At 33.2% G+C, this 26,563-nt stretch overlaps 1 protein-coding gene across 3 annotated transcripts in view; it reads right to left on the minus strand.

The window, feature by feature from the left end:
- The window catches only part of LOC126886651 (puromycin-sensitive aminopeptidase-like), a 101,671-nt gene that overhangs the window by 47,891 nt on the left and 27,217 nt on the right, over nt 1-26,563 (minus strand). For all 3 annotated transcript variants that reach the window (XM_050653646.1, XM_050653644.1, XM_050653645.1), the window contains 2 exons: nt 17,048-17,251; nt 13,345-13,629 (listed from right to left, as the gene is read on the minus strand). In XM_050653646.1, the coding sequence (XP_050509603.1) occupies nt 13,345-13,629; nt 17,048-17,251 (489 nt within the window). The remainder of the gene's footprint in view (nt 1-13,344; nt 13,630-17,047; nt 17,252-26,563) is intronic.

The following is a 26,563-nucleotide window of genomic DNA, read 5'->3' on the forward strand; positions in this document are numbered from 1 at the left end:
TCTTATTTGCTTCATGAGTCCGTATGTTGGTATGAAATGATCAAAAATTCCTCGGGCTATTGTATCTGCTTCTTTATTGCACACGGGTATGCTGACCGCGTATTTAGTAAGTTCACATAACATTGTTATACAGTATCTATTACCTTCGTTACTTTTAGTGAATGGACCTATCGTATCTATATATACTATGTCCCATGGTTTGGAAGAAGTGTCCGATATCACGAATTCTTCGACATGTGTTTTTTTCGGTTTATTAATTTGACATTTATGACATTGTTTAACGTATTTTCTTACGTCTTTTTCCAAATTTCTCCGTCTAAATCTTGCTTTTAGCTTCTTTATGAGTCTGTTATTTCCTACGTGTCCTCCAAACATCGGATGATTGTGATATTCTTCTATTAGCCTGTGTTTTTCTTTGTCTTCTTCTATTGTTTCTGGTACTTCACATTATGTATATTTCAACATTCTTTAATATTTTGTTTCCTTGTTTAATAAATTCCTCAATTGTGCACACTTTAAAAATAATATCGTTTACGTATATTTTTACTTTACGTACTGCATTCTCTACCGCCAGCTTATCAAGCTGTGCCAACATTTGGTTTAAATCGAAATGATTGAATCCTGTGGCTATGCTCTTGCTGCACTTTATTTTGTTTTTGACCCTAATGCTCAGCCTTGGTGAGATTAGTTCTGCTCCAAAAGACAAAATTGGTAGTCTATGCGCCTCTAAATTATTTAGTACCTTTCTTACTGTCTGTTTGTGGGCTTCTGGCTGTAGTGCGAGTTCGCTTTCTGCCTTCGTTTGCCTTGCTTCCTTCTTATTTTCTCTTGCTTGAGCTCGTGTTATAGCTAATATATGGGTATTGTCTATGTATAGGTTCTTTAGTTGATGTAATGTTATTCTTGAAAGACTATCTGCATAGTTATTTTTCCCTGTTATGTATTCTATTTCGAAATCGTATTCCTCTAAATCTAATCTGATTCTTGTAAGTTTCGAAGTTGGTTCTTTCATTGCAAATAAATGTGTTAGTGGTTGATGATCCGTTTTTACTAAAAATGTTGGTGCTCCATATAAATAACATTTGAAATGATTAATTCCCCAATGAATCGCTAGTAATTCCTTAACGATTATAGGTTTATTACATTCTCCTTTATTAAAACTTCTTGATGCGTATGCTATAGGTAGGTCTATTCCGTTATAATCTTGACTTAAAATTGCTGAACAACTCTCGTTGGATGCGTCTGTTGTTAGGATGAATTGTTTATTGAAATCTGGATATTTTAGGATCGGTGGCTTCATCAGAGATGATTTAAGCTTATTGAATGCTTTTTCACATTCTTCTGACCAAAAAAATTCTACTCCTTTTCTTGATAATCTGTTGAGTGGTCTGCATATTTCAGCAAAATTTTGAATAAAACGTCTATAATAGTTACAAAATGCTACGAATCTTTTTGTTTCTTCCGCTGTCTTAGGTGTCGGATATTGTTCAATCGTTGCATATTTCGCTTTGTCCGGTGATACTCCTTCCTGAGAAAGATCATGTCCTAAATATGTTACTTCTCTTCTAAAAAAATGACATTTTCCTGGGTTAAGTTTCAAATTGAATTTTCGACATGTCTCAAATGTCTTTTTCAGGTTGTCTAGGTGATGTTTTTCAGATATTCCTATCACTACTATATCGTCCATGTAAAGAAATGCTTTGTCTGGTATTAATCCCGAAAATGCTATTGACATCATCCTTGAAAAGCTATTTGGGCTTACATTTAATCCAAAAGGTAATCTGGTAAATTGAAATGCTCCATTTTCTGTGCTAAACGATGTGTATTTTCTCGATGATTTTTCTAATGGTATCTGGTGAAAACCTGACATTAAGTCTATAACTGAAAACCATTTTGCTCTTCCTAGTTGATCTAGTATCGAGTCTATCCTTGGTAAAGGAAATTTGTCTGTGACTATTTTCTTGTTCAGTTGTCTAAAATCTATGCATAATCTCCATGCTTTATTTCCATCTATCGCCTTTTTCGGTACCAGTACTACTGGGCTGTTGTATTCTGATGTAGACGGTTCTATTATTCCTTGGTCTCTCAGTTTTTGCACTTGCCGGTTTAATTCCTCTGTTTGTGCATGAGGTGTCCTATAGTTTTTAATGTATACCGGAGTTTGGTCTTTAACTCTCAGTTTCTGCTCGTAGAAGTTGTTACATGTTAGCATGTCGTGCCTTAGGGCGAATATATCTGAATCATTTTCACATAAAGATACTAACTTATCGCGTATGTATTCTGGAATGTCTAACTTCAATGATTCCCGTAATTCCTTTTTCCTATCCTTGCTGTCGTTGATCAGTCTATATATGTTGAATAATTTAATGTCTAATGTTTTGATTTCGTTTGTCTCTACTTTTACTGTTTCGTAGGTTGTGTTCAAAATTTTGATGTACGGATTATTACTTGAAATAATTGCTCTCGCTATGAATATTCCTGGTTGTATTTCTTGTTGTTCCACTATCCTGTCGTTCTTCAGCGTTTGAAAAATTTTTACGATTCTGTAAATTTCACATCTGGGCGGTATTATTATCGTGTCATTATCTATATTATCCAAAATGTTTGTACTAATGTAACAATCGTTGTCCTCTTTAATGTGCATTTTAAGGTTAGCATAGTCTAGTATGCATTGAAAATTTGAAATGAAGTCTCTCCCAATGATTCCGTCGGTTGGAATAGGAAAGCTAGGTTCCACTAATTGAAAGATATGCTCAAATCGAGATCCTTTTACTTCTAGTGTTGTTTCAACTTCTCCCATTGTTTGTAATTCTCCTTTAGTTACTCCTTTTATTTTCGCTTTTGTGTTTGGTTTCACATGTTCCTTCATAAAATCTTGTGAACATTTTAGTATTGAAATATCAGCTCCTGTGTCTATGATAAAGGTATTTGTGTTTTCTAGGATTCCTGTTTTCATTCGTACAAAATTCGTTAGGTTTAAGTCGAAGTTGTATATATTATATTCCACTTCTGACTGTGTACTTTCCTTGTTTCGTTCATTCAAAACCCCAACTGCTGGTTTTCTGTTTCCTCTTGGCTGTCTTCTAACTCAAGTAGCCTTACGTTTCTGTTTCGTCCTCCTCTCTGGCTTCCTCTGTACGTTTGGTTGTTGAATTGTCTATATCCTCTGTTGGAATAATTCCGTTGGTTTCCTGTTTCTTCTCCTTCGTTCCGTTGTCCGAAGTTATTTCTTCTTCCTCTGTCGTATTTGTTGTGGTATCCTCTTCGGTATTGCTGTTGTCCTCTCCTATTTTCATAATTCGTCCTATAATTGAACACTCTTCCCTGTGTGTTCTCCTCTGTCGTATCAATCGATAAAAATTTAGATACTACTACCTGCCTCCAGTATTAACTTTGCTCTATCCGTATTAACGTTTCGCTTCATTGTTGCTACAACTGTTTCCGTTGTGTATTTTTTCGCTAGCTCCAATGGCATTCCTTCCGCTATGTATGCTACTTTCAACTGTTCCGCTAATTCCTCTACTTCGGATGCGTACACTGCTGCATCTTTGTTTCCTTGCCTTTTCTTTGTTAACTTGTCTATTATCGTTTTCGGATTGTCACCTCTTAATTCTTTCTTCAGTGCCGCTGCTATAAGTGGGATCGTATCCTCTGTAGTTATCAGATTTCTAGCCTTATTAGTCAATCTTGTTTTTATTAATGTTATTGCTGTTTCTTCATGTCCTTCTGCTATTTTTCCAAGTAACTCTAATGCGTCTAAAAATGGTTGTAATTTCCCTGCGCTTCCATCAAACTCGTTGGGCAATACCTTGCTTGCAATATTCAAAAAATCGTTGATTGTCAGAGCCATGTTTAATATTTTTATCTCTTGTTTTATGTCGCTTTTTCCCTGTTTTATTTCCTCGTCAATTTTTTCCTCTATCTCCTCGTCACTTTTTTCCTCTTCTACTTCTTCGTCGCTTTGTTCTTCCTCTATTTCCTTGTCGATTAGTTGATGTATTGAACTTGGAACTACTGTCCTTAAGTTTACAGCTTGAAATGAGCGTATAACTTTGTCTCTTATTTTTCCGAAATATTTGTTGCACGCTTCTCTTTGTTTGTCCGATAGCGCTTCCCAATTTTTCTTCGTTAAATGTGTGAATTTGTTATACAATTTAATTAGCTGTGTCGTTACTTCTTCTTGTATATCCTTAGATTTAGGTACTTTCTTCTTCAAGACCCTTCTACTTTGTCTTGTTACTTCTTGCGTAATCTCCTCAACTATTTTGATGGAATCTTCCCAAGTAACTTTGTTGCTACTTATTTATTCATAATTTTCTTATTCCTGTACCCGTAACGAACGCATAAATTTGACAGTCTTACGCGGTATAGTAAATATATATGAAAAATATTATGTCAAAAATAGTAAAAATATAGTAAATTGCCATAAAAATCAGTATATCACTCAATATAAATCACCATTAAAAAGGGGTCTACTGCTTAGCCATTACAAATGTAATAAAAATCAGTAGTCAAATAATAAATGGATAAGAATCAGCAAAGATAAAATATGTTGGTAAATATATAAAAAACATATAAAAATCAGTATCAAATAAAATGTATCATTACGTCCTATAATAACTAATATCAGGGTTAAAAAAAAATCTGTATATTTTGATAAATATTGGTATCATAAGGAAATTAAAATAGAATAATTAAGTAAAAATAGGTAAAACTTAAAAGGTAATGTGCGTCTTAAATGATAATTACGTTAATATTACTTTATACTTTATATTTTATATTATACGAATCAGGAAATACCATAAAAATAGATAATATGGACTTACCACTTTTACACGGTCTGTGTTCGTATCACGCAAAAAGTCCTCGCTGCACGTTCCATAGCATTGTCCATTGTCCACACGAAATTCCATATGGTAGTTCCGTCTCCATTCTATTCCATTCAGCTCCGCGTCGGCCTGATGTCTCCATTATTTCCATGTAGGTACCACACTGTTGTCTAGGGTGGTCGAGGTGCCGAAACATTGACGTTTTTCTCCATTTCTATACTCGTCCTAGACTGCTAGTTCTGAGTTCTCGCCTGGTCTTGGATCGCCATATGGTGGCTCCCGCCTTCTGAGCCACCCTGGATACTGAGGGGTGGTTACCCCGACTATGAGGGTTGATGTAGTAAATATAGTTCGTTGTTAAGACATTTATTTACACGTTAAATATATCACAGGAAATAACTGGTGGTATATTATTTACTTGAAATCGATGTTACCCCGTCGAATCTCAACTGCTAATTGATTTATCCGTTCTCGTAAAAAATATAATTAAAGTCGGTTATTGTTTATTTACTGTTTTGGTAAGCCGAGGTGACCGTGATTTAAAGTGCTGACTGTTAATAAACACCCACTGAATATTATTGCAACTCGACCTTGTATCAAATACTAGCATGCAAAACTAGGTTACTCGTATTTATTAAACAAACATTACCACGGGCATTTAATTATTAAAAGGTTTATTTGTAATATGATGTTTATTGAGATGCTGTGTATCCCAATTCAATATGAAAAACAAGTCCTAATTATCTTTCAAATCAATTTCCCCAACGTTCACATATAAAAAAATGGATATACGGATGGGGTGCAAATGCACCCCGCACCGTTGTTTACGTAAGAATCTAAGCACCGCCTTACGAGGGTTAAATAATACAAATTTTGGGAAATCAGGAATAGATAGCATAGTTAATCCGATAATGACATATGGAAGATCAAAAACTAACAATTGAACTGGTTAAGTCAAAGTACATTAAGCCAAAATTCGTAACAAAAAAAGGGAAGGCCGAGGAAGACATGGATAGACCAAATCCATAATATGGGTGAAAAGAGAGACATGACTATAAGAGATATGAACAAACTGGCTACGAATAGAAGTGCGTGGAAGAAATGGATAAGAAGCGGAGCGGAACCCTATATCCAACGCACTGAAGGGCACAAAGGATTATGAGAAAGAAGAAGTAATAAAATAAAGCGAAGATTCGGATTGATTTGCACTAAATATCTATTAATTTCTTATTATAAAATTTAGAAAACATTGCAAAATAGAAACAAATTAAAAAAAAAACTGAATATTCGCATTCGCATCCGCATTCGCGAATGTCGGTAACAGATATTCGCATTCGCATTCGCGAATGTTCAAAAAATGACATTCGTTACATCACTAGTACAGAGCAATTTAACTTTGAATCCAGATCAAATAAAATTTCGATGCCATTGATTTGCAAACTCTTTTTCACAATAAAATCTTTATTTTTAATATATTAAATTATTACATTTATAATTTAAAAACTTAAAGAAGTATGAAAACTGCCATATTAAAAGTATTTATTTTTTTATTGCATATAAATAAAATTTTATAACTTTGAATTAAAAATGATTTTTTCCAACAACACAATGAAAAAGCGGCACGTAACTCTTTGATATAATTTGGATTGGCGGAAGTGTGAGTTGGCGCGAAGATTTTTTACGGCGGGAATTTGATTGGTAGATGGAGAGGACGATGTTTTCTTTAGGAGGGGTCTCCAAGTCGAAGGCAAACGGATGCCGTCATCTCTTTTATTGAGACAATGGCCGTTTTTCGATTTCTATGGATTCTCGGATAATCCTTGGTTTATAGAAGCGGATGGGGGCTATGGTTCTGGAGTGTTTAAAGTCAATTTTGTGACCTGTATGAAGATGGTGTTGGCCTAGGGCTGAAACTGAATCGGAATTACGAACAGATATGGAATGTTCATAAATCCTATTTTGGATTTTACGATTGGTTTTCCTATGTAAGATCGGGGGCAGTCTGCACAAGGAATTTCATAAACTTCGTGTTGTTCATTTGGAATGTTGTCTTTGACGGATCGGACAAGAGATGTCACATCTTGTGCTTTGGCAGAGCATGTGATTAATGATGATCATGTTTTCATTTTTCAAGAAGCAAAAATTTGGGAAAGGGAAATAAATTTACGTAAAAGGGAATTTAAAGAAATGAATTGGATAAACAAAAGTTACAACGAGACAGAGACAGTTTCGCCATGTTAATCGCCAACGTCAAATGGACTTGATAGGGCACGTTAAGAAGAAGGATTGGATAAAAAAATCAAATTGTATTAATAAGAGATTAGGCATCAATAACAGTAACTTAAGTATTATTTATAACAATATTTTTTATATTAATTATTTAAATTTTTAATAATAGAGTAACCATTTCATCACATCAATAGATTAAAAATTTATCATTTTTAGAGACTTTATTTATATTATTTACATCGACGTACGATCTAATAAGTGCAGGTTTCAATTAGCAAGAACTAAATTAAATAATATTTGAAGACCACAGGGAAAGAACATGATAAGTCCATATTTGACATTTGTCGTTTTTAATACCAATTTGTAGCTTTACTTAGTTTCTAAGAGTAACACAATACAGAGTAATAACTTGATAAGTCAAAAGATACAAGTGTTTAAAAAAACCCTGTACAGGAAAAGAACTTGACATGTCCATTCCAAACAGGAGAAAACGTTGATAAGTCCATGTAATTAATATGCAATATACACTCACCGGCACAAAAAACGGGCACCCCAAAAAATGGGTCATTTTTAATGTCTTGTATTTCCCAAACCTGATGTCCGATTTAAGTAATTTTTTTAATATGTTATAGCCTTATTCTTTATCAATATCGCTGTAATAATATTGTTGCTAGACAGGTACATTGTCATTGTATACAGGGCGTACGAATCAAACTGTGTTTTTTTCTCAAACTTTGGAACACCCTGTGGAATGTTCTAGCTTTTATAAAATACTGAAATTAAAACCCAACTATAGCCTCAGGTTTTCTTAACATTCTCTTTTTTGATTAATTCGCTTATGTTGGATAATAAAAAAGTTAGGCACCTTAACAACTACCCCTGTTTTTCGTCAATACAGGGTGTTTTTAAATAAGTACGGCAAACTTTAAGGGGTAATTCTGCATGATAAAATAATGACAGTTTGCTTTATAAACGTATGCCCGCAAATGCTTCGTTTCCGAGATAGGGGTGTTGAAATTGTTCTTACAAACTGACGATTTATTTATTGCTCTAAAACGGTTTGTGATATGCAAATGAAATTTGGATGATTTTAAGAGGTAGTTATTGCGCATTTTTTTTTTTTTTTTTGGCATACAATTAAGAATTTTATAGTCACCATTGGCGTGCATACGGGTATAAACATTTTAGATATATCCAGTATGCACGCCAATGGTGAATATAAAATTCTTAATTTTATGCCAAAAAAATGCGCAATAACTTCCTCTTAAAATCTACCAAATTTCATTTGCATATCACAAACCGTTTTAGAGCAATAAATAAATCGTCAGTTTTTAAGAACAATTTCAACACCCCCTATCTCGAAAACGAAGCATTTGCGGGCATACGTTTATAAAGCAAACTGTCATTATTTTATCATGCAGAATTACCCCTTAAAGTTTGCCGTACTTATTTAAAAACACCCTGTATTGACGAAAAACAGGGGTAGTTGTTAAAGTGCCTAACTTTTTTATTATCCAACATAAGCGAATGAAGCAAAAAACAGAATGTTAAGAAAACCTGAGGCTATAGTTGGATTTTAATTTCAGTATTTTATAAAAGCTAGAACATTCCACAGGGTGTTCCAAAGTTTCAGAAAAAAACACAGTTTGATTCGTACACCCTGTATACAATGACAATGTACCTGTCTAGCAACAATATTATTACAGCGATATTGATAAAGAATAAGGCTATAACATATTAAAAAAATTACTTAAATCGGACATCAGGTTTAGGAAAATACAAGACATTAAAAATGACCCATTTTTTGGGGTGCCCGTTTTTTGCGATGGTGAGTGTATATTTAAAAAAACTAAAATGTAATCCAACCACCAATATATCAATTTTTTTTCTTTTTATTAATAATTAATAATTGTAAGATGTATTTTAATGTTTTAAAATCATAATCACATTTTTAATGTTTTAAACTTTAAAATGTTCTCCTGAACAAAACCAAAAATGTGACTTATCAAGTTATTTTCCTGTGGTCTTCATTTGTTCTCATCGTCTCTGCAGTCAGAAGCTGCGCCGCTGTGCTCGCAGGTTTAATTTTAGTAAGTGTTTATACTTATTGATTTTTAAAATTTGAAAATCCAAAATAACACTTTATAATTTAGAATTTTCAAACTGTAAATGACAATTATTTAGTGTATGTGCTAAAAAGCATTTCTACCATAATAACGAGATCGGCAATTGTTTTTTCATCGAAACACCTTAGAATTTTTTTTGGAACTTCTGTCCACGTGACTGACTTTTAATTAATTTTATTAATATTTTATAAGAGAACAGTTCTTTTGCTTTGTTTTCTGGCCTTAGTTTGGAACCTTTAGTTTTAATTATATTATTTCTAGATTTGTACACATTTAAATTGAAAATTTGAATCACAATATTTTTTATGTAGTTCAGTTCTAAAAAATTCAGGTATTAAAAGTAAACATATTAATATTTTATTTTTTATTAGTTGCATTAGTAGTTTTTAATCTCTAATTTTATATAATGCAAAAGTTTAAGAGATTTAAGGCAAGTATTGTACGCACACAACCACATGGCATTAAGGTAAGAAAATAAGTATTAAGTATCTAAAGAAAGTTGCTCCACTCTTCCATATTTTAGAAGCAGGCTTGTTGACGAGGGATGTTGCGGCCGCGGTGGTGAGGAGATCGCGCAAGCTTCGTAGTCGTTGTCAGGCCACATGCACCTACTCAGTAGGAACACAAATCCTATGCTAAAACGTTACAGCGCAGTACTCTTCTAGGAGAGTACTATATTCTTTGCTACGAGTCTATAAAAATAGACATGTTTTGTAAAAGCCTCAGCCAGGGTTGGCAGGTTTAAACCAATATGCTTGAAACCTAGGTTTAAACCAAGTGGTTTTTTTAAGAAAAAAAAAAACAAACTGGTTTAAACCAAGTGGTTGTTTTAAGAAAAAAAAACCAAACTGGTTTAAACCAACTGACTTTTTTAAGCAAAAAACCAAATTGCTGTTTTTATTTAAAGTTTTTAATACATCTGCCGAAAATGAAGAAACTAAAGATAAATAAATTCTATTTTTGTATTTTCGAACTTATTGTCGTTTCGAGTTAGTTGAATATTATTTACGTTTAAAGATATTACATTTCAACATATAAAAGCGTTTCTTATAGAGTAGCTTATATATAATAAAACTAAGATAAAGGTAATACAAGTGTATGCTCCCACAACATCACATCAGGAAGAGGAAGTTGAAATGTTCTACGAAGATCTGATAACAGCATTAGATGAAAATGATACAAGATATACTATAATTATGGGAGATTTCAACGCAAAATTAGGTAAAAAAGAAGAAAATACTGAAACTAAAATAGGGATGCATGGTTATGGCACACGAAATGCAAGAGGAGAAAATTATATAACTTCTTAGAACAACAAAATTTATATGCCATGAACACATATTTCAAAAACAAGCAAACCGAAAATGGACGTCGATATCTCCCGATAAAAAGTCGAAAAACGAGATCGATTACTTCTTATGTGGGAAGAAAGACATTTTTGAAGACATAACTGCTCTCAATCAATTCACAACTGGCAGCGATCATCGTCCTTTAAGAGCAAGGATTGTTTTTAAACAGACCAAAACCCGTAGAAGCAGGCCACATAATTATAATCAGATAGATCAAACTAAAATCCGACAGAAGGGAGATGAGTACAGAGAAGTCTTAAGAGAAGAATTTGTAGGATATTATCAACAAGAAAATACCGACATGAACACAATTAATAGAGAAATGCAACGAAAGCTCTTGAAAGCAGGCCTGACTGTGGCAAAGAAAACGAAAAGTAAAGAAGACAAAATAAACGTTGGAACAAAACGGTTGATGGAAAAGAAACGCCTATTTCTAAGCGAAAGAAAGCGAAACACCGATGGTTTCAAAGGATTGAATAAACAAATTATAGAAAAGAATCGAGGCCTAAAATGCTTAAGACCAAACTTAGGAAAGCCTCTAATAATCTCATTAAAAGATAAAGATGAAAAAGGAACAAGAGAAAAGAACAAAATCATAAAAGTTACACAAACATTTTACCGTGATTTATATTCCTCAAACAAAGACCCAGATAACACAGCAAAGGAAAATCTTAAGAAAAAGATAATAAATGTGAACTCAGAAGTACTCCTTAATATAGAATCCTTCGAAATAAACCAAGCTATGGCACAACTAAAGAACAATAAGGTTCCGGGCCCAGATCGAATACTTGCCGAAATGTTAAAGGAGGGGAGTGAAATTATTCTCGAAGAATTGAAAAATCTTTTCAACGAATGCCTTCACAAAGGAGAAGTCCCAGATGATTGGAAAGAAAGCTTGACAATAATTCTCTTCAAAAAAGGAGACAGGGGAGATCTGAAGAACTATAGGCCAATTTCCCTGTTGTCCCAAATGTACAAACTGTTTATGAGAGTAATAACTAATAGGCTATCGTCGAAGCTTGATAGCTATCAACCGGTAGAGCACAGGATTCCGAAAGGGTTACAGTACAGCGGATCATCTTCTTACAGTCAGAACGCTAATAGAGAAAGCCAATGAATATCACTTGAACTTATACATTGGCTTCGTTGATTATGAAAAGGCATTCGACTCCATAGAACTTTGGGCAATAGAGAAAGCTATGAACAACTGCAGGATAGATTCTCGATACAGAATGCTCATACATAATATTTATTCGCGGTGTGCAAGTACTTGGAAGGGAAACGAGAAACGACCGTGCGCGAGTCGCGGATAAATATTGCAACTATCTTAAATAATTCATATTATCAATTGAAATTGTCAAATTGACGTATATTTCATACCTTGTATCATTGAAGCAGAAAAATTATATATTGCTCCACAATATTGATATGATATGCAATTATTATATAAAGATAAATTTAATTAATTGTATTTTGCTTGCAGTACTGCACTTTAATAACTAATTTTATTTACTACATACAATTGTTTACATTATTTTTTTGGGCTATGGCCTTGACAATTATCCAGTAACCAGGACTAATATAATTGGACAATATAATTAAAAGTGCGAATAAAGTTGCAGAGCGTAGAAATAGGGGTCGCTTTGCCGAACTTGCACGGTCCCAATAAGAAAGCTACAATGAAAATACAAATAGATGAGAAAACCAAAGCTATACCAATCAACAGAGGAGTTAGCCAGGGAGACGTTATTTCACCAAAGCTGTTCACACTGGGACTTGAAGACGTGTTCAAAGACATTAACTGGGTAGATAAAGGAATAAATGTTAATGGAAGAAAACTGAGTCATTTAAGATATGCTGACGACATTGTAGTATTCGCTACAAGTTTCGAAGAATTACAGACCATGATGACGCAACTATTTCAAGCTTCGGAAAAAGTAGGTCTTAAGATGAACTTGGAAAAAACAAAAGAAATGACGAATACACCGAACATTACAAAAATAACGTTGAATGACGCGAATACATCTACCTGGGACAGATAATGAAAGTTAACAAAGAAAATAAAACTGCCGAAGTTACTAGAAGAATAAGGTTAGCGTGGGCAGGATTTTGAAAACTGAGTTGGATCTTGAAAAACACTAAAATAGAACAACATTTGAGAACCAGAGTTTATGATCAGTGTATCCTCCCTATACTTACGTATGGTTCACAGACGTGGACACTCACCAAGGCCAATATGGATAAAATAGTAAAGACAGAGAGCGATGGAAAGATCAATGCTGGGGGTGAGGCTCATAGACAAAAAAACAAATACATGGATTAGAAGCAAAACCAAAGTAAAAGACGCAGGAGAACATGCTGCCAAATTAAAATTGAGTTTCGCAGGACACATTGCCCGACTGAAGGATAAAAGATGGAATCACGAAATACAACAATTGAGACCGTGGTTAGGAAGAAGAAGTAGAGGAAGGCCACAAATGAGATGGGCCGATGACAAAAAGAAGTTTGGAGGACATAACTGGAAACAGGTGGCGCAAAATAGACAACACTGGATTGAATTGGGGGAGGCCTATGTCCAAAGTTGGATTACTGAAGGCTGAAGAAGAACAATCAAATAAACCTGGTTTAAACCAAAAAACCTGATTTTTTTGGGTTTTTGAAAAACCCTTGTTTTTTGCCAACCCTGGCCTCAGCTATGCTATGCGTGTAAATTTGTTGAAAATTTTTATTTTAATTTGATCGTATCCTACCTAAAAAATAAAAACTAAGGGGAAGGGGAAATTTGATAATAGTTTTAATGTTCTCACTTACCTATAAGTAATAAGGCCCCAATTTTCCATTGCACTAAATCCTAAGCTACCCACAGCAATCAAGTCCAATTTTGGTAGCGGGTAAGCGATATCAAAATATTGCTTATAGTAAGGCAAAACCTTTGTTGCAACATCTAAGGCAAATTCTCCCTGTTCCTTCTTACCTAATGGTGTGTATACTCTTATTAACACTCCATCTGAAGATATTTTCTCCACGAAATCGAATTCTCCCACAGCGTACGCTACTAAATATGTAGACATTTTCGGTGACGTATGGAAAGTGTACCTTAAAATATAGAAAAATTATACATAGCAAAAGTCTGTCAAAGTTCACATTATCAAAAAAAACTGCTGCATTTTTACTATAAATCTATATTATATTTAAAAAAGATGTAATTAAGCAAAAACATATAATAGTGACAATAGTGGCATCCATAAAACTATCTTCATATCATTAGTCCTGTCGCCAGGGGGGTACAACGGCCTCCTTAATTCAGATGGACTTACCCAAGTTTTTTTTATATATTTTGACCCGCAGAATACGAATATTTTGGGTAACAGTTGATCCGGATGTCGATAAGATTGTTATAGACAAAGAACTTGAGGAATTACATAACAGCGATTTCTCGCAAAACAAAACATCTTTTTGTATTTTTTGGGTCTTTTTAAGCAAAAAATATTCCTACAAGTTTTTTCGTAGAATGCATAGTTTTCGAGATAACCGCGGTTGAACTTTCAAAAAATCGAAAAATTGTAAATTTTAAACCCGAATAACTTTTGATTAAAAAATAAAGTAGCAATTCTGCTTACCGCATTTGAAAGTTTAAGTCAAATTATATCGGTTTTGATTATTTGCATTGCTAAAAATTTATTATTTTATTGTTAAACAAAGCTGTAAACTGTAGTAAACACCTAGTATGTGAGTGATGTTTTCTATGATTTCTCATTTAAAATCGAACGAGTAGGTAGAGTAGCTACAAGTGCAAGCGAGGCAATTTCTACGTAGCATGCGTTAAAACGCATGTATTAGGCACGGGAAACCTATGTGTTTATAGATTAGTTTAACAATAAAAAAATTAATTTTTAGCAATGCAAATAATCAAAACCGATATAATTTGACTTAAACTTTCAAATGCGGTAAGCAGAATTGCTACTTTATTTTTTAATCAAAAGTTATTCGGGTTCAAAAATTGCAATTTTTCGATTTTTTGAAAGTTCAACCGCGGTTATCTCGAAAACTATGCATTCTACGAAAAAACTTGTAGGAATATTTTTTGCTTAAAATGACCCAAAAAATACAAAAATATGTTTTGTTTTGCGAGAAATCACTGTTATGTAATTCCTCAAGTTCTTTGTCTATAACAATCTTATCGACATCCGGATCAACTGTTACCCAAAAAATTCGTATTCTACGGGTCAAAATATATAAAAAAAACTTGGGTAAGTCCATCTGAATTAAGGAGGCCGTTGTACCCCCCCTGGCGACAGGACTACATATTTATCCAACAAATAAATTATAAACTGACCGGCAAAAAAGTGGCCACCCTATAAATTTCCGAAAATAAGAACTCATTGCAAGTTTTATGTACTGTTTCATATTGCGTCTCAATTTAAATATTTATTGCGCTTATTGTGCTTGATTTTGACAGTTTGTGACTTAGTTTTGTTGACGTTTTTTGACGTTTATGTTGTTTTGTTTTCTGTAGTCGCTGTTTATCTTATAAAAGATTTTAAAGACTTTATAAACTTATCTTTAAAGACTTTTCTTTAGTAAAGTCGTCCCAGGAACGCAACTCATAAATATTGGCGATATCATTTTAAAGTCTTCTACTTTAAAATGTATAATATACGTCTGAATTGCCAATATAAATGAGTCAGATTAAATAAATTATTAGCAGAATTTTTCTACTTAGCAACAACATTTTTGTTTAATTTAGTAGTATTTTGTATTTTGACAACGGCACCCGATTTGGGCGTCGAAACGTTAATAAAATTATTTTTTCAATTTAATTGTGGCTTATTTCCCATCTAAATAGTTAATCATAAAAATGTCACAAGGAAATAGCTTCAAAACAACATTAAAAATATTCATATTTGGAAAAATGACGAAGTGTTGAAATTTTTTTTTAAAGTTAGCTAAAACATTTTCAGTTTCAAACCCGCTAAATTAACATTTTTTATCCGATCAAAAATCCCCTAGTTGATGGTATTCGCGGTGTGCAAGTACTTGGAAAGGGAAACGAGAAACGACCGTGCGCGAGTCGCGGAGAAATATTGCAACTATCTCAAATAATTCATATTGTCAATTGAAATTGTCAAATTGACGTATATTTCATACCTTCTGTCATTGACGCAGAAAAATTATATATTACTCCACAATATTGATATGATATGCAATTATTATATAAAGGTAAATTTAATTAATTGTATTTTGCTTGCAGTACTGCATTTTAATAACTGATTTTATTTACTACATACAATTGTTTACGTTTGCTAAACATAACCTGCATCTTATTTTTTCTTCTTATTATTTTTTTGGACTATGGTCTTGACAATTATCCAGCAACCAGGACTAATATAATTGGCCAATATAATTAAAAGTGCGAATAAAAGTACAGAGCGTAGAAATAGAGGTCGCTTTGCCGAACTTGCACGGTCCCAATAGAAAATAACTTATATTTCAATAATAACTTTGAAAATTTTGTTTCAGGATCTCTATTAGTCCCAATCACAGCAGCAGTGGAGCCATATTTTTAATTTCACGGTGCTAGTAGATGGCGCATAACTCGTTTAATTTTCAATATTTTTTTATGAAAATTGTTTTACATGTATGTACTTCTTTTTATAATAACTGCTCATTCAAATTTTCAAAACAATTGGTCCAGTATTATTTATTTCAGAAATTCCAAAAAAAAAGTATATGAATTTCGTACTTTTACACTAGGATAGCCCCTTAAACGTGGTATCCAGAAGATTTTTCACAGCTCTGGGGCTCCGTCGTGACGAAACCACATTTCACGTCGTCTTTGCAAAGTAATTTCAAGAAGTACCGGCAAAACAGTTTACAAGACATTTATAGGCCTCTCCATTTAGTGTTCTGGGTAATTCATAAAATATTGCACACTTTACCCAATCTGTATCCTTTACAAAGTAATGGATATAATATTTGTTTAATACCCAAAATACCTACTTGTTAAGAAATAAGAAATACCCGTTCTTTTGGTACAGAATAAAACTGGATAACCAATTATGTAAAATATTCAATTTCAATAACATCAAACAAACCAAATTCTTGGTTTGTTTGATGTGAGGGGACGACCACGGACAGTGTGAAAAATGTAAACACTAGACCCCTGCAGAAGGTTTGGTTGATATTTACATTATTTTACCTACCACCTACCAGATACAACTACTGACCTAAAAACCTACTACTGTGACTATCGTTGAATTACACGTTGTTGTCAGACTTCAGTTTGCATACCAAAATTTTATATTTTCGTTTTTTGGTCAAACGACTGAATTTACAAAAAATATTATAAGACTTTTTTGCTCTTCATTGTGCCTTCTACCTATACCTTTAAGGAACGCACTATTTTCGGGGACACGCCTGTATACATAGTGAAGAATGGTATCACCGCACTCTTTAATTATTTCATTACTCATAAGAAATATATGAATGTATATTTTAATAAATTATTACTTACTTAATTAACTCTCCTTTATTCTTTGAAGTTAAAATAGACATATTAGAAAGTGCCAGGAGATGTTTTGGTACGGTCAAGCTGACATCAAATGTAGCCTTAATAGCTGGCTCATCCCAACAAGGAAAAGAGCGCCTTGCATCTGTTGGAGCGAAGTGGGAAACAGCAGAATAAAACTCGGCTCCTTTTTCATCTACATGTTTACTTCTAAAATATAAATCTACATCAATATTATTGAGTATAATTCACAAAGCTTCACTACCAGTCCAAGAGTGTGTCACAATCTCAAACCGTAGATCAAAGCATTTCCTTTCACAGAAGTTTATGGATCGAAGTAAGAACCTCAGTTTCGACCAAAATTTTCACCCCAAAGTTAATCACTTTAATTACCATATATTTAATTGCCATATACATGGTTAACCCATTTCTTCCCAGTGATGCGATGTAGAAAAACTTACTTTGCAATTTTTTTTAACAACAGTATTTCGACATTTTACATTTTGAATTTTTGGTTTCTTGTAATCTTCTTTTAATAATAAAAAAGCAGCCTAATTGCATTTAACGTTTTTAAATATAAACCCGTAATGAAAAAAGTCATATATTCATGGTTGTTTCAAGACGAAATATAGCGGGATGAGAATCTTATTAAAAATGAATAACCATTTTCAATTTCGTTGCAACACGAAACTACAGCCGCATCATTATTCTAGTCCAATCAGAGAGTGCAGCAAGCACCTCTACCGGTTTTGAAACTTATTATTCTCTCATCAGGAGGCGCATATGCTGATCTCTCTGACCCAACTAGGACAAACCCCGGCGTGCAGTCACGAATTGCAACGAACGAAATGGCAGGGATGTCCTAGTAAAAGTGGCGGCAACTGCTAGAAAATTAAAAATGGGTATTCATTTTTGATTTACATGTTTACTCTGATTGGAGTATGAAGGGAACCATTCTCGTTGGAACTTTACCGCGCTGAGCAGATGAATTATAAATTATAAAATTCCCTCATCTTCCTTAGTCTCAGCATCCATTATGGCTTGCAAACTATAGAAACCTCGGAGGTGTTACCAGAGAAGGTTTCCAGTGTTTTCAATCTGGTAGGATGTAGAGTAACATCGTTTGGTGTTGTTTTATGTGCTATTAGATTAAAAACTTAGTATTTGCTAGCAGTTGCCGCTAACGCATCCCTGCCATTTCGATCGTTGCAATCCGTGACTGCACGCCGGGATTTGTCCTAGTTGGGTCAGAGAGAGCGACATAAGTGCCTCCTGATGAGAGACTAATAAGTTTCGAAACCGGTAGAGGTGCTTGCTGCACTCTCTGATTGTACTAGAATAATGATGCGGCTGTAGTTTCGTGTTGCAACGAAATCGAAATTGGTTATTCATTTTTGATTTACATGTTTACTCTGATTGGAGTACGAAGGGAACCATTCTCGTTGAAACTTTACCACAATGAGCAGATGGGACGAGAATTATAAATTGTAAAATTCCCTCATCTTCCTTAGTCTCAGCATCCGCTATGGCTTGCAAATTGTAGAAGCCTCGGAGGTGTTCCCAGAGAAGGTTCCCATTGTTTTCAATCTGGTAGGATGTACAGTAACATCGTTTGGTGTTGTTTTATGTGCTATTAGATTAAAAACTTAGTTTTTGAGAACCTGATTCTTTACTATTTTTTTGTATAAAGTAACCGCCACCCTACTAGTAGACACATAGAAACAGTGACTATTACAGTCCTGAACCCTTCACGTGTTGCAATGTTTATTTTTATGTCTAGTGACGCTTAGAACGTCAGAAAATGTATAGAAAATAAATATTCGCCAACTCAATCGACTATAGGTGGCAGTGAAGTTGCTTGAAAATGGCCGATGTAATTGGGATAACGTATTTTAGTATAATGTATAATTAATATTGTTATTGATGTAATTAATTAATATAAATAAATTATTCATTAAATGAACACATCCGTCAAGCTTTTAAACGACGTTGATACATAGGTTAACGGATGATTTGTTTATATTTTGCCGTGAGTACACGGCCACAAGGCCACAAACTATTTTTATTTATTAATTTGTTATAATAAACGAAAAATTTCTGACCCTGGTGAGATTCGAACTCATGACCATTCGGATCTTTCGATCCAAAGGTAGGCGCTTTCTTCGTTTTAATGAACGTTACGACTGATTCATTAAAGATTTAATATAATTCGAAGTTATATCTTTTGTACCACTGCCCTTAGCCGTTTATAGCTCAAAATATTTTGCGGAGTATTTTAGGCTTGAATATTCCCAAAAGTGTTTCATCCATCTGAGTTAGAGTCCATGTTTCTGTCTCACATGTGAGGACCAGCCTCAACAGTGTTTTGTAAATAATAATTTTAGTTCTTTTTCGGATATTTCTCGATTGAAATTGTTTTGGGAGTTCATATATTGTCCTATTTGTAAGGCTTATTCGTCTTTTAATTTCTTCGCTTGTTTTGTTGGTAATAGTCACTGGCAAGCCAAGGTATGTGAAGCTGTCAACACATTCAAATTTGCTATAGGATTCTTAGTAACCAACATACTTGGTTTTGTCTTCGTTAATGATTAAACCGACCTGTTTCGCTACCGTTTTCAATTCTAGGAAATATTGCTCAACATATCGCTTGCTATGCCCTATTATGTTAATGTCATCAGCGTAGGTATGTTAAGATTTGTATCGATCTAATGAAAATAGTACCGTCGTCTCTAATTTGTGTGTCTATGACTGTCTTTTCTAAGACAATGTTAAATAGGGGACAAGCCAGGGCATACGACTGTCTGAGTCCATCCTTTATCCCAAAAGTTCTAGAATTCTCTCCCTGTATTCTTTTAAGTTAGACATTGTCATTCTGGTTAATCGAATAAGTTTTTCTGGTATACCAAACTCAGGCATTGATTGGTATAATACTATTCTCTTGATTATTGTCGTATGCAGCCTTAAAGTCTTCGAATAGGTAATGATTTGAATGTTAAATTCTAATGTTCTAAAATCTATTCATGTGAATAGTCAATTGTCGATTTTTATGGAGCGAATATGGTCTGATATTTTCCCATTATACCCACTATGTATCTCTAACCTTTCATAGATAATATTTTCTAATATTTTGTAAGGAAAAGAAAAAGCCAGACAATAAGGAATGCACGTAAATTTCCCCTTGTTGCCATATTCTAAATTTGAAAAAATATATCGGGAATAATCAGATTTTTTGCCAAGGCATTCCTATTACAGCGAGCATTTTATTGGCAAGAATTACTGACGAGTTTATATGACATTATTATATTTGGTGAGATTGTAAATAGTAACTGACGCCTGTCATGTAGATGGCGCTAAACGAGTAAGTCGTGTTTATGTCGAGATCCGAGAATTTTGATTTATTTGTAATTAATTGCATTCTGTTAGTGGTTTTAAGTGTTAATCCCTGTACAAACGTGTGTGTGAGTAATAATATGCCGACCACAAGGAACAATCCTGAAATGGACAGCAAATCAATCGCTACACGTGTCGCGAAGCTTGAGGAATTCCTTCAAAAGGGCATAATGGATTTAAAATCGCAGATAACCAGCAGTAATCCAGGTACGCATTTTACCCAGATCAATGAATTCGAGAAAAATGCTTTGGAATTGATAGATTCTATTAAAGAGGAGCTAAATAAAGTTCAAAAAATGGTGCTACAGAACCAATCCGATATAGAGTACTTAAAACAAGACAAACGAAATAAATCTCTTGTTATAATGGGCGTTAGTGAAAAAGAGAAAGAAGACCTTCCTGACGTTGTGGCGAACTTAATTGGCAATAAATTAAAAATAAATATTTCACCAACCAGTTTTGATTGTTGTTATCGACTAGGAAAAAAGCGGAGCAATGATAGGAGACCAAGACCAATTGCTGTGGTATTTATAAACAAGTGGTTAAAAGAACATGTGTTCAATCAAAAGAAGAATCTTAAAGGCTGTGGTGTGGTGTTTAGTGAGATGTTATCACCCAGTGGTCAGGAATTACTTAAAAAAGTTCGATCAACTTTTGGGGTAAAGAATTGCTGGACATTTCAAGGTAAAATCTATGCTTTTCAAAATGGTTCTAGGAAACTTATATCATCTGAAAATGACCTTTCGACATAGTAATTTATAAATGCAATTAATTAAACATTAAATTTACATGGGACAATTGCTCGGAGCTTGACAAATCTCAATCTGATTTGTTTATCTATTTATCTATTTGTTTATGTATTTTTGTATCTATGCTGTATTTAAAATAGTATTTTTCTAATTTAATTGATACATTGGGCATTAGTTGCTAATTTTTAAGTAGGTATTGTTACTGGCAGTTAAAGTTTGCTTTTTGTTTTATTTAGGTTCGTATACTTGTTTACATTTCAGAGATTTATTATTTACTACAATTAGTACAGGTAATTTGGGGAGATTTTTTGTTAATTATAATTTATAAGCAGCCACTGATACTATTTGTAAGAAATGATATTTAAATATATAATATATGCATCCGATTTAAGGAAATCATGAATAATCTAAAATGTGCTCACATTAATTCCAGATCTTTAGTTGCTCATTTCAACGATGTAAAAAGGCTTGTTCTGGATAATGATTTGGACGTATTAGGTGTAAGTGAGACCTGGTTAAGTAGAGGTGTTTCTAATCATATTATTGATATTCCTGGTTATCAGTTTGTAAGAGTTGATAGAAATAGAAATACTACGGGTGGAGGTGTAGGAGTTTATTTAAAGAGTAATATAAATTATAACATTATACAATCAACAAATGAAATAGAACAGATATGGTTAAAACTTTCGTTTAAAAATGAAACATTAGCAATCGGTGTGTGCTATAATCCCAATGAAATATTTTATAAAACTTTTTTCGACTCTTTTGAAACAGTTGTATCTTCAATATTGCCCTTAGTAGATCATATACTGTGCTTGGGTGACTTTAATGTTGATCTATTAAACTTTAGCAATTATTCTACACAATTCGTTATTGATTTATTAAATGGTCTTGGGTTAAAACAGCTGGTAAATCAAGCAACAAGAATAACAAAATCTACATCCACCCTACTGGATTATGTGATCACATCAAGTGAGGATAAAATAATTTCAGTTGAAATAAAACATATTCCTGAAATAAGTGATCATGAAATGATAATGTTAAAGGTAAGTTGTGAGGTTAAAACCAATAAAACAAAATTTATTACTGGTCGTAACTTTAAAAACTTAAATTATAATCAATTTAAATCTGATCTGGAGTCCATACCATGGAGAAATATTTATGACCTCACAGATGTAGATAGTAAAGTAACTTTTTTGTCTGAAAATATTGTTACATTGCTTGATATTCATGTCCCAATTAGGACTTACAGGATTACAAAGAAATATGCTCCATGGCTGACTGATACGATTAGAGCTTTAATGCTGGATAGGGACAAAGCATTTTTAAGTTACAAAATTTCTAAAAATATTGCACATTGGAATAACTACAAAAAATTACGTAATTTAGTATCAGCAGTCACTATAAAAGAAAAAAAATCATTTTTTAAAAATATTCATGTTAGATCTGCCAAAGATATGTGGAGCAATTTAAAATATTTGATAAATGACGATAAGCATGAGAAAAGTTTTGATGTAAGTAGCAAATGGAATATAAATGACATTAATAAACACTTTATTGAAGTTATACCAAAAATGAAAGAGGACTTAGATACAAAAATGTTTTATCAAAACAATGTTAAAACTTATTTTAACAAATTGCTTAATTTTAAACCAGTCTCTGAAACTGATATTTTGTATATAATAAATAAGATAAAGAGTAAAGCTGTTGGACATGATGGTATTAACATATTAACATTACAGTTGTGTATTCCCTATCTTCTTCCGTATATCACGCATATTATCAACTTTTGTTTAAAACATTCTGTTTTTCCTAATAACTGGAAACGTGCGCATGTTATTCCATTACCTAAAACTAAAATTCCTAATAGTTTAAATGATCTTAGACCTGTGTAAGTGTTCTGCCAACATTATCCAAAATTCTAGAAAAGGTAATTGAAAATCAGTTAAGTACTCACTTAAATAAGAATAAAATTATTCCTTCTATACAGTCCGGTTTCAGGTCTGGGCATAGTTGTCTGTCTGCTTTAGTAAACATTACTGATGACATCTTCAAAGCTTATGATCAAAATAAAATATCAATTCTAATTCTTTTGGATTACTCGAAAGCCTTTGATACAATTAACCATGATTTATTATCCTATATTCTACAGTTCTCTGGGTTAGATGAAGGAGCAGTCGAGTTAATGAAATCTTATCTATCAAATAGATATCAAGCTGTAAAACTTCATCAAGAAATTTCTTCTTTTTTAGAACTTAACAATGGTGTTCCTCAAGGATCGATACTAGGTCCCATTTTATTCTCTGTGTATACATCAAATTTTCCTTCTGCATTTTTGTCTTGCACTCAACACTACTATGCTGATGATACACAACTTTATATGTCATTTAATTTAGACGAGTGTGAACAAGCAGTTCATGCAATAAATTATGATTTATTAAATATGCAGATTTTTTCTCAAAATCATTGCCTAAAACTGAATGCGTCCAAAACTCAGGCTATTGTTTTTGGTAGATCCTCTCATCGAAAAATATTTTTAGAAACTTACTCAAATAAACTGCTTTTAGAAAATGGTAACTTAATTTTTAGCAAAAAGGTAAAAAACCTGGGGGTTTGGTTGGATGAAGACTTAAGATTTACACACCATGTTAGTCTTTGTTTACAAAGAGCATACGGGGTACTTAAGCTTCTATACCAAAGTCGTAATATATTAAACAGTGCTACCAAATCCTTGTTGTGTGAATCTTTAATTTTATCAAAATTAAATTATTGCGATGTGCTTTATAACTCATGCCTTACTGAGACTGATTCTAGGAGAATACAGAAATTACAAAACTCCTGTTTGCGATTAATTTTTGGAATTAGAAAGTATCAAAGTATTAGCCATACTTTTACTTTAAATAAGTGGTTAAACATGAAAGACCGCAGAAAACTTCATGCTTTATGTTTCTACCATAAGATTCTTCGGGAAGGGGTACCTCCTTACCTATACAATAGAATAACTTATAGAACTGATGTCCATAACCTTAATCTAAGACATAGGAACACTCTCTCTTTACCACGTCACGTAACGCATTTTTTCAAACGCTCATTTTCTTTTTCAATTGCGAGTCATTTGAATAATTTTGATTATGATATTCGTACATTATCCGGACATAGTTTTAAGGAAAAAATGTTTAAATATTTGTTATCTGAGCAGTAATGCCAAGCCTACGATTTTTAGAGTACCTAATTTGCATACTATCTAGTAGTATCAGTATATGTAAGTATATTTATATACAAAATATAGTTTTTCGCCCTTCTATTAGGAAATGGGGGTTAGGTGGAAGAGCAGCTGTACATTGCTGTCCTTCAATGATGTACAAGCTGAACCTCGCCCTACAGACCAATTAATATTTTTGTTTTGTTGTATAATTTTTGGAATACTAATAAAGACATTTATTATTATTATTATTATTATAATATTGGAGGATAAATACAGTATGCGGCAAAATAAACAGTACTGAAATGAATATTGAAATGTTTATGATTATTTATATATCTATAATACATGATAAAGCCTTGCAAACATCATTTACGACGACGCACGTTCCCGATAAAACAGATGTTAAAGATGCCCTCTGGCCAGTGGCGGATCTACGGGGAGGGAAAATGAGGAAATGTCCACCCTAACAAGGTCCAAAATTAAGGAAAACAATTGTTCAAACATAAAAATATATTAGCTCACATGAAACCGAAACCACAGAAAGACAAATTCAACCCAATAAACACGCTAGTTAGGACAATTAAAGGAACTTAATACCTATAAGTTATTATTTATGTCTTTTATGTAATCTGAGTTTATGTTTTTTATGTCTTTTGGTTGGTTTTTTATTGGAAGTTCCCGCCTAAAGCAAATTTCCCCTACCAAGGGAAATTTCTAGATCCGCCACTGCCTCTGGCACGAAAAAATCTTTAATTTTCAGCATTCGCCATTTGTACGCATCTGGTGGCGTTAGTTCTGGTGAGTGGAAGTTCCAAAAATGATCACACAGTATTCGAAGACACTCTCTGGCAGTGTGACAGCTTATCTTGTCCTGCTGAAACCACTGTTGATTATAAGCTTGGACAATTTTCGTGACCTTTTCCGTATGCCCGAAAATAGCACTCCATTATAAAATATTTTTCTGCAAAACTGAAAACCGTCCTGAAGTATCTAACATTAACATGATATTGACAAACGTTATAACAACGTTCACAAACCACTCAATACGTTTCGGCACATGACACATACAAATTTAAAACATACGAATTTCAGTACTGTTTATTTTGCCACATACCGTATAATGTCAAATTATTGTTTTTGAATTATGTTTTATTTATTTAGTTTATATTTTAACAACAGTTTATTTTTTAACCAATTTCACTTTCCCTTCCCTATCCTTCATTGGTCGATAAGGTTCGTAATAGATTTGTTGTATGGTAGGTTTAGTTAATTTTAAGAAATGTTGCGTGCTGAACGGGTACAGCTCCAAAAGGCCATATAATACAGAAGATGAAAAAATAAACAAAAAAAAATCTTACATAACCTTCTATAGGAAAACATGACTTTGATACTTATATTACAGATAGTTATCTTTGTATCACACTCTGAAAGACAAAGAGAAACAGTGTAGCCGATAGTTGCTGTAGTAAATACAGATATGTTTATTATTTGGCAACAGCGCTTTCCTGCTAAACTTAACGGTAGCGAAAAAGCTAATATATGAAAAAAATTTGTTGAATTTGTTTGCTGTCAAGTATGTACCGGTGGGTTATGATGGCATTAAATCTATGACGTGAATTTCTAATTGTTTGACTTTTAGTTTACCTCTGTAGTTGTCACACTGGTACTGGTCAGCTTTTATGTAACGGGGATATCAAGCCTTGTTTATGCAGTGTCTGTATCAGAGAGTCGCCACCATTTTTGTAGAGCTCACTGGAAATTTGATCAGTTTCTGGTGATTTATTATTTTTGAGTTTTTAATGGCTTGGGCAACCTCTTCAACGGTAGGTGGTTTTTTGTTTGGGTTGAATAGATTTCAATCATTTCTATCTGCTACGGTATTATCTGCTTCTTCGATATGATGGCCATTTTTTGCGCCGAAAATTCAACCCATCTGTCCAAGATTTGAAGTAAAAGTATCGTTTGTATCGTTCGCGAAATCGTTCTCAAAATACAAATTGATATTTACAATATTTACACCGTACTTTATTAATAGGTAAACCTTTATATTCCTAATCTGGAAATTGTGAAATTTAGTTTTTGGTGGCATATCTCTGGTTTTTACACCTTTTTTAAGATAAAAAAATACATTAGGTAAACGTCACAAAGGATATCAGTATTAGGGCCATCGATATAACG

This window comes from Diabrotica virgifera, chromosome 6 (assembly GCF_917563875.1).
Source record: "Diabrotica virgifera virgifera chromosome 6, PGI_DIABVI_V3a".
NCBI classification, from domain to species: Eukaryota; Metazoa; Arthropoda; class Insecta; order Coleoptera; family Chrysomelidae; genus Diabrotica; species Diabrotica virgifera.